This window comes from Chlamydotis macqueenii, chromosome 3 (genome assembly GCF_036417535.1).
Source record: "Chlamydotis macqueenii isolate bChlMac1 chromosome 3, bChlMac1.mat, whole genome shotgun sequence".
NCBI lineage: Eukaryota > Metazoa > Chordata > Aves > Otidiformes > Otididae > Chlamydotis > Chlamydotis macqueenii.
The window spans coordinates 111,608,963-111,622,875 of NC_141558.1; the positions used below are offsets into that span (position 1 = coordinate 111,608,963).

The window sequence follows — 13,913 nt, forward strand, 5'->3', positions numbered from 1 at the left end:
GTGCCAAAGATCCTGAGCTGCATCCACAGAAACCTGACAGGCATCAGCACGGCACCAGCCCGGCAGAGCGTGGAGTCGCTGCTCCTCCTGATGGCTAACAGGGACCCTGGGGAGGCAGTCAGGACCATGCTGGAGATGCGAGGAGACAGGTGCTGGCCCTGACAAGCCCCCTGAGGGCTTGTTCCCTGTGGGGAGAGGGGCCCGGGGACTCTCTGGCTGACAGCCCCACCGGGAACACCACCACCTCAGCCCTCTCCTGCTGCCTGGGGCGTCCCAACCCAGGGGCAGGGTCTGCATCCCGCCCGGCTGTCCCAGGCCGTGCTGCTGTGGCCGAGGCAGCCCGGCTGACAGAGCGCTCTGGCTTGCAGCACTGCCCGGGCCATGTGGGAGCTCATGTTCTCCACACCCCAGACGCTGGATCACATCTTGAAGGAGCTGTTCCTCCAACTCCAGCACGCCCAGAACAGCCTCTTTGACACTTCCTCAGAGCAAACCTGCCTCCTTTGCTTGGCTGTGAGTTACCAGAAAAAGCCTTGGTGCCCTTTGTCCTCAGCTGACGCTGGGAACCAGGAGCTGCACGCTGTGGGGAGCCTCAGCGGCTCTGCCGGCCGCTGACTTTCTGCCGGGGTTCTTTCAGCTGCTGGCCTCCGATGACTTGGAAGGCCAGGACTTGCAGACAATGCACAAAGCCTGGAGGTTTCTGAGGCATTCCAGCCTGGAGATGATCTCACTGGTGCTCACAGGCGTCATCACATTGTCGGAGAGAGCTGACATGGTGAGCAGGGCGTCATCAAGGGGAGCCATGTTGGCAGCCGGGGGCTGGGGCAGGGGGTGAGGCGGTGGTTGGCCTTGGCTGGCAGTCAGGCGGTGGGGTGACTGCTCCAAAGGCCCTCCCTGCCGCGGTGGGGCCTGGTGGCAGCCTGGGGAACTTTCCAGGCACGGACCTTGTCACAGGAATGGTGACTCTCTTTTTCACACAGGCAAGAAGAATTCAGGTCATCCTGCCAGACATGCTGGAGGTTCTGCAGGATGCCTATGAAGATATCAAGAGGAAGGCCCTGGTGGTCTTCCAAAATGTGATGGGTCAGCTGAAGAAGGAGGAGGCCAGCCGCATCGCTTTGCAGCTGGCGGAGAAGCTCCTGCCCCTCTTTGACCACGTAAGGCTGATGCGGGAGCCTGAGCCCCAGAGAGGGGCCCGGGGCAATGACAGCTGCCCTGCAGCCCAGTCCTGTGGGCAGCACTCCAAGCAGGGTCTCCTTCTCCTTTCTGCCCGCGGCTCTTGTGGGATGGCTTCTGGGTTCTGCAGCCCAGCCCAGCTTCTCCCTCACAGCTGCCCCCAGAGCCCCCACGGCTCCCCGAGCTGCGCTGTTGGGCAGGACACCACATGTTGTCCGCAGACACCGCGGCAAAGGGGCTGAGGCTGAGCCAGCAGCGCATGCCGCGGAGGTATTGCCCAGGACCTCCTCCTGAGCCCGGCTGCGGGGAGCTCTTCCCTAGCATGGCTGGTGCAGCTGCTGGGGAACGCTGGGTGGCTGGGGGGAGCACTTGGAGGCACAGCCGCTGCCTGAGGGAACTCTCTTGAGAGGCCTTTCACGGGCCAGGGGCCATTCAGCCGCAGCTGCAGGTTTGGCGCACAATTCCAGCGTGCAGAAGCCGAGCCCAAAGCATCTCCCCTCACATCAGCCATGCTAACGCTTCTCCTCACCGTGGGCAGAGCGCTCGTGTTGCTGAAGTGCTACTGTGCTTCTCCCTCCCAGGAGTTCATGCCGCTGAGAGAGCTCTCCATCAGCCTCTTTGGAAAGCTCATGCAGATTGTGCTGAGGAAGAACAGGAGACAGATGAAGAGGACAGCACGAATGGGCCTGCTCCCACTCTTCTTTCACATGCGTGACCAAGTGCAGAGCGTGGCCAAGGTACAGATTTCCAAGCTACGCAGAGATGAGATCCCCAGGTGTTTGAGCCAGGGCACGGCCCAGCTTCCTAAGGGCGGGATCAGCCCAGGAACAAAGCCAAGGGGAGGGGGACAGCAGGTCTCCTTCGCCAGGCCATGGTGCCATCTCGCAGCTTCTGCTGCTCTGCAGGTCTCCAGGGAAGCCCTCCTTGCTGCAGCAGAGCTGCTCAAGTGGCAGGAGCTCAGACAGCTGCTGCAGACCCAGCAGACGTGGAGGATTGGAGAGTGCTTGGTGAGCACAACCCCCAAGCCCCTGGGCCCAGGCTGGACGAGGGCTGCCCCCCGCGTCTGGGCTGCGGGCTCTGCAGCTGTGCGTCGCCTGCCTGGCTCCAGCCCGGAGTCCACAGCCTGCAGCCACATCCTCGATCCCTGTCCTGAAGAGCAGAGCCCCCAGGGGCTCTTCTCCGGGCTCCTCTCCCCTCCCTGCAAAACGCGGGATGGAGGGGTCTCAGCAATGCTTGGGGGTGCGGGAGGAGGCACTGCTGTGGCCGAGTGGGGAGGGGCCGTGACATGCCCGTACCCTTGCGCTCTCTGCAGCTGGCGCGGGACAGGAGCAGGGCTGAAGACTACTGTCGTCAGAGCCTGCCGTACCTGAAGGACACTCAGGCCAGCTTGCGGGAGACGGCCGTCAGGTTCTTGGGTGAGCCACTGCCCCCGGGTGCCTCTTTTGGCAGCCTGGCCCCAGTCCCTGCTGCTGCACTGGCAGCAAGGAGCAGCCCTGTGTCTGCCAGAGCCCCGGCGGCCCCGTGCAGCCCCTTGGCCTCCCTCTCCCAGCCCTGCCCACGCAGGTGGGCTTGGTGGCCGCCTTGCTCGCTCCAGGCCCCCTTGGGTAGTGGTCTTCCCTGGGGTCAGCCCTGACGAGGGGGAGGAGGCCGTGCAGCCCAGCTGGCAGGGCTAGGGACTGTGCTGCGGGGAGCACGCCGGGGAGCGGGAGCTCTGACGAAGCTCTGTGCCTAGGGCTTGCCGCTCGCACCCTGAGGGACCAAAGCCGGGAGAAGGTGTCGGAGATCTGCAGGGGTGAGTAGAGAGCACGGTCTGGAGGGGATGCCTGGGGGTCTCTGCAGACGCAGGGGTTCATCTCAGCTCTGTGTCTCTCTGTCGCAGCCCTTCACACCTTGAAGAATGACAGTGAAATCTCCGTCTTTTCCCTGGCAACTCAGACCATCCTCATCCTGAGCTCCCAAAGCGTGCAGCAAACATCAGGACGCGCCCCGCAAGTGCTCTGCTGCTGGCACTGCTAAGCCGGGCAGCGCTGCCTCTTTCTCAGAAGGCAAACCAAACTTCTGAATAAAACTGGAAGAAGAGCACAAACCCACGGTGTCCTTCCGATGCGTAGCGCCCTGAGTGTGCTGAGCAGACAGCGTCAGGCTGGGCATAATGAAATGAAATTGTAGTTGATATCCCTCAGAAGAACTCCAAATGCTTTAAAAAGATAGGTAACCGTCACACAGGCTCTTTCTTTAGATTCCCCAGTTCACCGCTTTCAACCAGGAGATCACGGGTACCTGAAAACTTGTGACTCAGAACCTCTTCTACAAGAATGGAAAGAACCATATCAGGTGCTTCTAGGAACACCTACAGACCTTAAATTTGAAGGTATTGATTCTTGGATTCATTATCCGAGAGTCAAGGAAGCACCGTCTCCAGAACAGAAACAATGGATTTCTAAAGAAACAGGACCTTGAGAGTTAACACTCTCTTATTGTTAATAAATTATACAAAATCAAATCAGAACACACAATCTATTAAAGGCATTTTAGAAGTAGTGCTAATGATACCTTTTGTTTTACCGATCACAGAGATTAGTTCTAAGTAGAGGAGAATTCTTAAAAATGAGCGTAAATAAGTCTCAAAGGGAGGGAAATGTTACATGACATAGGATGATTCAGCAATGTAATTGGAGAACAGCATGATTTTTGAAAATGACAGAAATATTAGGCAGTTTGTGCTACCTATGTCACTGCAGTCACATAGGCTGGACTTGCTATGTAATGTCTTAACCCTTAGGGAGAACTCGTAGTTTTGGGATTGTCAGGAAAAGTTATTATTCTGTCTGTTAAAAGTTAGCCAGGCATATGTGGGGGGATTAAGAGGGATGGTAGAACAAAGGCAGGCCTGGAGGATGGAGCAAAACTCATGACTATGTATCAATATTCTGGGAATTGCTGCTGATTCCGTGTGAAGTTACTGAACATATTCCGTTTGGATTTGTAGACACAGGTGCACGCTAGGTGGAAGGATCCCCCACGCATCCGGCGCCGCAATAAAGAATGCCTGTTTCTTACTGCTACAGTGGTGTGAAGGAGTTTGATTCCCGAGTGTGGTGACAGACCTTATCCACCTCTTTCCCATCCTGTCCCCAGTTCTCTCCACTTGTCCTCAACCAGGCAGCCCCGGCCCCCACACCCAGCCAGCTCGCGCAGAGCAGAGGCCTGAAGGTGCCTGAGCGTGGTCACGCTGGGCAGCGGCTGCAGGGCACGGCTCGAGCAGTCAGAGAAGGGGCAGAGAGGGGCTGTTCCAGGTTCCCTTGGGCTGTGTGGGGGTTCCTTGGGCTGCCTCCGTGGAACAGGCACGCCGAGGCAACAGCACCAGGACGACAGCGCCTGGCACGGCCTGCGGACCAACATGGCGGCACGGCCTGTGGACCAACGTGGCGGCACAGCGGGGCTCTGTCAGAAGAGGACCGCTCCCAGCTTCCCCTTCCGACCCAGGGGGCTGCCAGGAAGGGCTGGAATGCAAGGCTACAGCTGCCAGCGTGCCCAGCAGTGCGGCCCTTAGAGCTGTATCCTGCTGGGTCCGTCCTCCCCCCTTCAGCCCAAAGCCCCCACTGAGGCCGCAGCCACCCTGCCACACCGGCCCAGGCCTCCTCCGCCCCGGCGCTACCACACAGCCACCCCCGGGGCAGCGCCAGGGCTCTGGGCTGCAACGAAGGCCCCAGGAGGGGTCCTGGGTGGGCCCGTGCTGGAAGAGATGTTCAGAGCCAGGGAAAGGCTCTGACTGTAAGAGGCTGGTCTCCATCACGATCACAAGCCAGACGGAGAAGCAAGCCAGTGAGACCGGAATCTCCATGTCTGGGAGCTTCCCAGTCCTCAAAGGGCAAACTCAGTGGAAGACGTTTCATTTTCCTTTTCCCCTTTTCTGCAGGAGCTCTTCCTCTTTGGCGAGGGGGAGAGAAGAGTGAAGCGACAAAAACCAGGCTGCAGTGAATCTTCCAGCTTTAATGTCGTCGAGGGGGAGAGGCAGGGCTCTGCAGTGCGCCAAAAGCAAAGGGATGTTGTGGGGGCACGCCGCCCCTGTTCATGTCTGAACATGGGGCTCTGGGACGCCGCGGAGGGCAACAGGGAGGTCCTAGGGGATGTGAGGGAAAACGGTGGACTGGGGGCACCCTGAGAGCACCCAGGTGCCCGAGGGCTGAGCCGGCCCACTGCACCCCATAGAACACTGCCCCTCCCGGCCCGGGCAGCGTGTCACAGTGAGACCCTTTGTGACCTCCCCATTCTGACACCCCACCCCACTGCATACGGTCAGCGCGGCTGTGCCCCCCAGCCCTCAGTGTCCGGCAGGACAGCGACAGGACAGGCCAGGAGCGCGTGGAGCTAGCGAGGAGCCCGCAAGCGCAGCTGAGGCCTCTCGCCAATCCTTCCCCCACAACCCCCCTCCTAGCCCTTTCCTCCATCCCACAGGATGGCAGAGAGCATTCCCAGCTGCCCCACGGAGTCCTGGCAGGAAGACTGGACTTCCCAAGAGTGCGGCTCCCTGGGGCAGCCTGACGAGGCGTCCATGGTTGAGCCACTGGAGATCGGTGAGTGAGGGGCCCCTCTTGGTCGGGGCAGGGCTGGGGCCAGCGAGCGCACCCTGCTCGACGCCACCATCACGTATCCACGCACATGGGCAGCGGGGATCCCGCGGGCGGGGGGCATGATTCTGCGTGAATGACAGGGATGCTCAGGGCTGGCAGCTGGCCCCAGCACAGCCTCTCCCAAAGAGAGAGAGAGCAGAGGGGACCCAGCTCCTGCTCCGGGCACAGGCAGCCGGAGGCAGCTGGGCTGGCAGGAGGCAGCCATGCTGTGGGACGGGGACCTTTCCTGCCCACCTGCAAGGGATGTCCTCAGCCGATGGCACTGGGGGCTTTCCCCGCCACGCTGTGCTCCAGCATGGCAGCCCGGCTGCCGGGCACCCTCCAGCCCTGGCACGCACGGGAACACTGGGCCAGGGGAGTGGGCAGGCGGCTGCACACAGGGCAGATTTCCTTCCTCTGCTCTCTCCTGCCACCGGCCCTTCTCCACACCCTCCCTGCTCTCCTCCTTCCTTAGGTGACAGCTGGTTGCCTGTCTACGCAGTGCAACAGGAAACTGTGGACTTCATCCACGCCTTTGTCACCAGCCCCCAGCAGGTAACCGTGCCCATTTCACCTGCGGCTCTGCCAGCCTCTGCTGACAGGGGCTCTGCTGCCGGGCTGCTGGAGCTGTGCTGGCTGGGCAGAGCTGCTTCTCCCAGCTCTCCCACACGGCACTGCGCCCCCGGTGCTCCGGTCCCGCTGGCCGCCTGTCCCCTGCCTCACGCTCCCCGTTTCTCTCTCTGTCCCCCGGCTGCCAGGAGGAGGGCCAGCAGATGGTGTTCCTGAACTGCATCTGCGTTCTGTGCAGAACCGCCAAGCGGCACGACCTGTTCCAGGGCCTGGATTTCTTCTGCCACACATACCAGCTGCCAGAGAACATCTGGGTAAGGGGAAACCCCACGGCTCTGCAGAAGGGCTTTGCCGGCACAGGCACCCTGTGGGGACAGCGCCTGCGCAGGGCGAGGGTCTGCTGGCACTGGGTGCTGCCAGCTGCCAGGGCCCATCCCACTTGTGCTCTGCAGGTGCTGCTGACAGAGGAGCCCAGGGACAAAATGCAAACGGCGGTGCGGCAGAAAGCCATGCGTGCCATCGCCGCATTGAGGTACCTGCCCATCCCTCCTGGGGACCCTGTCCCACAGCTCCGTGTTCACCTGCACGAGGCCTCCAGGCTCCGCTCCCAGCACCAGTGTCCCACTGGCCCCTCTCCCTCTTTGCAGCTCAGTGGAGTCGGTGCTGGACGGCAAAGAGATAGGCCTCCTACAAGCCTGCTTCTCCACTGTCTTCTGGCTTCCTCCAGCAGAGGAAATGCACAGCCTGGAAACACGCCTCTACTTCAAGGCAAGTGCTGAGTGAGCTCCAGGAGCCCCCAGTCCCTCGGGGCTGCTCCCTGGCCACCCTGTGCTGCCATATCACCAGAGATCCAAGGCAGGCCAGCCTCTCGGCTTTGCTTTCCCACCCTCAGCCCTTCGTCCCCTTCCCCTGGGCCTGGCCACGTCCAGTGGTGCAGGCTGCTCTGCCTGCAACAGGTTGTCTGTCCCGGGGTCTCTCCCGGGCACCGCGAGTCAGCGCAGGAGTCCTCCCTTGGCTCTGGCAGTGGGAGGGACAGCACAATCATGGCCACAGCTCTTTGTCTTCCTTGCAGAACCTGCGTGCCATGGACAAGATGCTGGAGGCATTGGTGCTCAGCGCTCCCGCCTCCAGAGTCAGCGAGGAGCTGCAGAGTATCTTTCAGGTCTGGCACGTGCAAAGAGCGGGGCTGTTCCTCACCCTGCAGGGAAGGGATTGGCCACTCTTGAGTGGACGGTCCGCACCTTTGCTCGAGAGCAGAGGAAGCCGCCATGGACTGTGCGAGTCCAGCTCAGGAGCTGAGCCGCGCTGCTTGTGCTGGAGCGGGTGTCTGCTGCCAGGGCTCACCAGCAGCTTCTCTCCTCTCGCCCCAGATGCTCCTGTTCTTCACGGACTGCGAGAGACCAGAGGTGCGGGAGAGGGCCGTGGAGAGGATTAGGAAGCTGGGCCATTTGCTGGCCAACTGTTCCTCACTGGAGGTAAGGACCAGGCACCTGCCAGTCAGACCCTCTTCCGTGCCCGCACAGCGGTGCAGCCTGCAGCTCCCAGGTGCCCGCAAGGCAAGCCTGGGCACAGGTTTCAGCGCTCCGCCTCCTCTGCGCTGAAGCGGGGGTCTTGCTCCCTCCCTTCCCCACGGGCTTCTCTCCCCAGCCCCCTCTCTGCCAGGAGCCAACTCTGCTCCCGGGCCAGTGTCGTACGAGAACGGCAAGGAGCGTGGTGCAAGCGCAGGCCCGGCAGCTCTCCCTGCGTGGGGCTGCCGCCCAGCTAGCTGCTTTGGGAGCTGGGGCCCGTGGGGCCCTGCAAAGCTCTGACGCGCCTGCACCCAGCTCTGAGCACACTCTTGGCTTCCGGGCTCTGACCTCAGCAATTCTGCTCTTCTGCCTCCCTTGCCCAGGCTGCTCAAGATGAGGACAGGGGTGCCTTCTACGGAGACATCCAGATCCCAGTCCTCGGACAGCTGCTGGGACACCTCCTCCTACTTTCCTGCCAGGAAGGAAAGACCAGCCGTCTCGCTTTGGACGCTCTTTGTTCCCTCCTCGTGTTCAAGCGTCAGCAACAATGTAAGAGAAGCTGTGGCAGCAGCATCCCTGCGCACACTGACATCACCCGAGACATCTGCTTCTCTTCCTGGCCATTGCCACGGACTGCTCTTGCGCTTGCTGGAGGCACCACCACGTCACCAGCACTGCCTCTCCTCTGCTCCCGACCCACACGCTCTCTCCCACACTGCTCATCGTCCCGTGGAGCTGAGCTGCTCCTTCAGCCAGGAGGCAGCCCCAATCCACGTCTTCCCCATCTCTCCTGAAGAGCTCACAGCCCTGCCTCGCAACGCGCCCGCCACGCGAGCCGCCCCTCCTGTCATGGCACCATTATTCCAACCATGCTTTAATTGTGAGACTGCCTGCAGAGCTCTAGGTCCTTGGAGTTTCCCAGGCCAGGAGCCTTCGCATAGGTACACTGGAGGCAGGTCAACCTTCAGTTTACACCGCTATCCAGCACCTCCTCCGCGACTGTGGATCATAACCTGTCTCCTCAGCCATTCCTAGTTCCAAGCTCTTTTCCGGATTTGGGAAGCTTGTTGCCTAAGCTGCTGTGTCTTGCCGACTCTTCTGCCTTTGCCCTGCTCTTTAGGCACGACACTGCCAGAGGATTGTGCACAGCTCCAAGGGGACTGGGAAGCTGAGATCACCTCCTTGCGCTCTTCGCCCGACGCCAGGCACATTACCAAGGTAGTGAGCTTCCCCCTTGCTGGAACACTTCTCCGTGGCATCAGCACGGCACTCGTGTGAGCAAAGGCACCCAGACTGGAGGTGGCACGTCTTCACTCCCTGCCTCCCGCCCATAGGCCTTTGGAAAATACCTCCAGCCCGAAGAGAGGGCAGACATCGTCCTCACAATCATTGAGGCCATGAGAGACTACAGCACCTTTGACAGGGAGCTGGCCGGCAGCATGATGGATGTGGTTACGGGAGACCCTGACTTCTGGCTGACGGATGTAAGTGGCCGCTGGCTGGATTGCCCTGCCCTTGAGCCCTGTCAGGCCTTCTTGCTCCCTCCCTCCCTCCCTCCCAAACCCAGCTGTCTCGGGCACCAGAAGGCACCTGAAGGCAGCAGAGAGGGATGGGAAGGGCAGCTGAGGAAATGGCTGCACCCCAGTGGCAGCACCATCCTCACCTGCGTCCCCTCCAGGTGCCAAAGATCCTGAGCTGCATCCACAGAAACCTGACAGGCATCAGCACGGCACCAGCCCGGCAGAGCGTGGAGTCGCTGCTCCTCCTGATGGCTAACAGGGACCCTGGGGAGGCAGTCAGGACCATGCTGGAGATGCGAGGAGACAGGTGCTGGCCCTGACAAGCCCCCTGAGGGCTTGTTCCCTGTGGGGAGAGGGGCCCGGGGACTCTCTGGCTGACAGCCCCACCGGGAACACCACCACCTCAGCCCTCTCCTGCTGCCTGGGGCGTCCCAACCCAGGGGCAGGGTCTGCATCCCGCCCGGCTGTCCCAGGCCGTGCTGCTGTGGCCGAGGCAGCCCGGCTGACAGAGCGCTCTGGCTTGCAGCACTGCCCGGGCCATGTGGGAGCTCATGTTCTCCACACCCCAGACGCTGGATAACATCTTGAAGGAGCTGTTCCTCCAACTCCAGCACGCCCAGAACAGCCTCTTTGACACTTCCTCAGAGCAAACCTGCCTCCTTTGCTTGGCTGTGAGTTACCAGAAAAAGCCTTGGTGCCCTTTGTCCTCAGCTGACGCTGGGAACCAGGAGCTGCACGCTGTGGGGAGCCTCAGTGGCTCTGCTGGCCGCTGACTTTCTGCCGGGGTTCTTTCAGCTGCTGGCCTCCGATGACTTGGAAGGCCAGGACTTGCAGACAATGCACAAAGCCTGGAGGTTTCTGAGGCATTCCAGCCTGGAGATGATCTCACTGGTGCTCACAGGCGTCATCACATTGTCGGAGAGAGCTGACATGGTGAGCAGGGCGTCATCAAGGGGAGCCATGTTGGCAGCCGGGGGCTGGGGCAGGGGGTGAGGCGGTGGTTGGCCTTGGCTGGCAGTCAGGCGGTGGGGTGACTGCTCCAAAGGCCCTCCCTGCCGCGGTGGGGCCTGGTGGCAGCCTGGGGAACTTTCCAGGCACGGACCTTGTCACAGGAATGGTGACTCTCTTTTTCACACAGGCAAGAAGAATTCAGGTCATCCTGCCAGACATGCTGGAGGTTCTGCAGGATGCCTATGAAGATATCAAGAGGAAGGCCCTGGTGGTCTTCCAAAATGTGATGGGTCAGCTGAAGAAGGAGGAGGCCAGCCGCATCGCTTTGCAGCTGGCGGAGAAGCTCCTGCCCCTCTTTGACCACGTAAGGCTGATGCGGGAGCCTGAGCCCCAGAGAGGGGCACGGGGCAATGACAGCTGCCCTGCAGCCCAGCCCTGCGGGCAGCACTCCAAGCAGGGTCTCCTTCTCCTTTCTGCCCCCGGCTCTTGTGGGATGGCTTCTGGGTTCTGCAGCCCAGCCCAGCTTCTCCCTCACAGCTGCCCCCAGAGCCCCCACGGCTCCCCGAGCTGCGCTGTTGGGCAGGACACCACATGTTGTCCGCAGACACCGCGGCAAAGGGGCTGAGGCTGAGCCAGCAGCGCATGCCGCGGAGGTATTGCCCAGGACCTCCTCCTGAGCCCGGCTGCGGGGAGCTCTTCCCTAGCATGGCTGGTGCAGCTGCTGGGGAACGCTGGGTGGCTGGGGGGAGCACTTGGAGGCACAGCCGCTGCCTGAGGGAACTCTCTTGAGAGGCCTTTCACGGGCCAGGGGCCATTCAGCCGCAGCTGCAGGTTTGGCGCACAATTCCAGCGTGCAGAAGCCGAGCCCAAAGCATCTCCCCTCACATCAGCCATGCTAACGCTTCTCCTCACCGTGGGCAGAGCGCTCGTGTTGCTGAAGTGCTACTGTGCTTCTCCCTCCCAGGAGTTCATGCCGCTGAGAGAGCTCTCCATCAGCCTCTTTGGAAAGCTCATGCAGATTGTGCTGAGGAAGAACAGGAGACAGATGAAGAGGACAGCACGAATGGGCCTGCTCCCACTCTTCTTTCACATGCGTGACCAAGTGCAGAGCGTGGCCAAGGTACAGATTTCCAAGCTACGCAGAGATGAGATCCCCAGGTGTTTGAGCCAGGGCACGGCCCAGCTTCCTAAGGGCGGGATCAGCCCAGGAACAAAGCCAAGGGGAGGGGGACAGCAGGTCTCCTTCGCCAGGCCATGGTGCCATCTCGCAGCTTCTGCTGCTCTGCAGGTCTCCAGGGAAGCCCTCCTTGCTGCAGCAGAGCTGCTCAAGTGGCAGGAGCTCAGACAGCTGCTGCAGACCCAGCAGACGTGGAGGATTGGAGAGTGCTTGGTGAGCACAACCCCCAAGCCCCTGGGCCCAGGCCGGACGAGGGCTGCCCCCCGCGTCTGGGCTGCGGGCTCTGCAGCTGTGCGTCGCCTGCCTGGCTCCAGCCCGGAGTCCACAGCCTGCAGCCACATCCTCGATCCCTGTCCTGAAGAGCAGAGCCCCCAGGGGCTCTTCTCCGGGCTCCTCTCCCCTCCCTGCAAAACGCGGGATGGAGGGGTCTCAGCAATGCTTGGGGGTGCGGGAGGAGGCACTGCTGTGGCCGAGTGGGGAGGGGCCGTGACATGCCCGTACCCTTGCGCTCTCTGCAGCTGGCGCGGGACAGGAGCAGGGCTGAAGACTACTGTCGTCAGAGCCTGCCGTACCTGAAGGACACTCAGGCCAGCTTGCGGGAGACGGCCGTCAGGTTCTTGGGTGAGCCACTGCCCCCGGGTGCCTCTTTTGGCAGCCTGGCCCCAGTCCCTGCTGCTGCACTGGCAGCAAGGAGCAGCCCTGTGTCTGCCAGAGCCCCGGCGGCCCCGTGCAGCCCCTTGGCCTCCCTCTCCCAGCCCTGCCCACGCAGGTGGGCTTGGTGGCCGCCTTGCTCGCTCCAGGCCCCCTTGGGTAGTGGTCTTCCCTGGGGTCAGCCCTGACGAGGGGGAGGAGGCCGTGCAGCCCAGCTGGCAGGGCTAGGGACTGTGCTGCGGGGAGCACGCCGGGGAGCGGGAGCTCTGACGAAGCTCTGTGCCTAGGGCTTGCCGCTCGCACCCTGAGGGACCAAAGCCGGGAGAAGGTGTCGGAGATCTGCAGGGGTGAGTAGAGAGCACGGTCTGGAGGGGATGCCTGGGGGTCTCTGCAGACGCAGGGGTTCATCTCAGCTCTGTGTCTCTCTGTCGCAGCCCTTCACACCTTGAAGAATGACAGTGAAATCTCCGTCTTTTCCCTGGCAACTCAGACCATCCTCATCCTGAGCTCCCAAAGCGTGCAGCAAACATCAGGACGCGCCCCGCAAGTGCTCTGCTGCTGGCACTGCTAAGCCGGGCAGCGCTGCCTCTTTCTCAGAAGGCAAACCAAACTTCTGAATAAAACTGGAAGAAGAGCACAAACCCACGGTGTCCTTCCGATGCGTAGCGCCCTGAGTGTGCTGAGCAGACAGCGTCAGGCTGGGCATAATGAAATGAAATTGTAGTTGATATCCCTCAGAAGAACTCCAAATGCTTTAAAAAGATAGGTAACCGTCACACAGGCTCTTTCTTTAGATTCCCCAGTTCACCGCTTTCAACCAGGAGATCACGGGTACCTGAAAACTTGTGACTCAGAACCTCTTCTACAAGAATGGAAAGAACCATATCAGGTGCTTCTAGGAACACCTACAGACCTTAAATTTGAAGGTATTGATTCTTGGATTCATTATCCGAGAGTCAAGGAAGCACCGTCTCCAGAACAGAAACAATGGATTTCTAAAGAAACAGGACCTTGAGAGTTAACACTCTCTTATTGTTAATAAATTATACAAAATCAAATCAGAACACACAATCTATTAAAGGCATTTTAGAAGTAGTGCTAATGATACCTTTTGTTTTACCGATCACAGAGATTAGTTCTAAGTAGAGGAGAATTCTTAAAAATGAGCGTAAATAAGTCTCAAAGGGAGGGAAATGTTACATGACATAGGATGATTCAGCAATGTAATTGGAGAACAGCATGATTTTTGAAAATGACAGAAATATTAGGCAGTTTGCGCTACCTATGTCACTGCAGTCACATAGGCTGGACTTGCTATGTAATGTCTTAACCCTTAGGGAGAACTCGTAGTTTTGGGATTGTCAGGAAAAGTTATTATTCTGTCTGTTAAAAGTTAGCCAGGCATATGTGGGGGGATTAAGAGGGATGGTAGAACAAAGGCAGGCCTGGAGGATGGAGCAAAACTCATGACTATGTATCAATATTCTGGGAATTGCTGCTGATTCCGTGTGAAGTTACTGAACATATTCCGTTTGGATTTGTAGACACAGGTGCACGCTAGGTGGAAGGATCCCCCACGCATCCGGCGCCGCAATAAAGAATGCCTGTTTCTTACTGCTACAGTGGTGTGAAGGAGTTTGATTCCCGAGTGTGGTGACAGACCTTATCCACCTCTTTCCCATCCTGTCCCCAGTTCTCTCCACTTGTCCTCAACCAGGCAGCCCCGGCCCCCACACCCAGCCAGCTC

The 13,913-nt window shown here is 60.2% G+C and overlaps 2 protein-coding genes across 2 annotated transcripts; both read left to right on the plus strand.

The window, feature by feature from the left end:
• Positions 1–688: 688 nt before the first annotated feature.
• Positions 689–3,192, plus strand: LOC147601407 (maestro heat-like repeat-containing protein family member 7). The gene is made up of 7 exons (XM_086744634.1): positions 689–775; positions 981–1,157; positions 1,758–1,913; positions 2,082–2,183; positions 2,489–2,591; positions 2,909–2,968; positions 3,056–3,192. Exons 1-7 carry the CDS (start codon positions 722–724, stop codon positions 3,190–3,192), a joined length of 789 nt encoding a protein of 262 aa, XP_086600760.1. The 5' UTR covers positions 689–721.
• Positions 3,193–9,246: 6,054 nt separating this feature from the next.
• Positions 9,247–12,737, plus strand: LOC147601408 (maestro heat-like repeat-containing protein family member 7). Its single transcript, XM_086744635.1, has 10 exons — positions 9,247–9,351; positions 9,546–9,694; positions 9,914–10,058; positions 10,183–10,320; positions 10,526–10,702; positions 11,303–11,458; positions 11,627–11,728; positions 12,034–12,136; positions 12,454–12,513; positions 12,601–12,737. The coding sequence occupies exons 1-10, from the start codon at positions 9,265–9,267 to the stop codon at positions 12,735–12,737; spliced, it is 1,254 nt and encodes a 417-aa protein (XP_086600761.1). The 5' UTR covers positions 9,247–9,264.
• Positions 12,738–13,913: the final 1,176 nt, after the last annotated feature.

What these genes read in the sequence shown, in the direction of transcription:
- LOC147601407 (XM_086744634.1), top strand. Translation starts at nt 722, where the DNA reads ATGATCTCACTGGTGCTCACAGGCGTCATCACATTGTCGGAGAGAGCT. An exon ending in TGTCGGAGAGAGCTGACATG is followed by an intron (nt 776 to 980) that starts GTGAGCAGGGCG and finishes TTTTTCACACAG; the next exon opens with GCAAGAAGAATTCAGGTCAT. An exon ending in TCCTGCCCCTCTTTGACCAC is followed by an intron (nt 1,158 to 1,757) that starts GTAAGGCTGATG and finishes TCTCCCTCCCAG; the next exon opens with GAGTTCATGCCGCTGAGAGA.
- LOC147601408 (XM_086744635.1), top strand. Translation starts at nt 9,265, where the DNA reads ATGAGAGACTACAGCACCTTTGACAGGGAGCTGGCCGGCAGCATGATG. An exon ending in CCTGCCTCCTTTGCTTGGCT is followed by an intron (nt 10,059 to 10,182) that starts GTGAGTTACCAG and finishes GGGTTCTTTCAG; the next exon opens with CTGCTGGCCTCCGATGACTT. An exon ending in AAGTGCAGAGCGTGGCCAAG is followed by an intron (nt 11,459 to 11,626) that starts GTACAGATTTCC and finishes GCTGCTCTGCAG; the next exon opens with GTCTCCAGGGAAGCCCTCCT.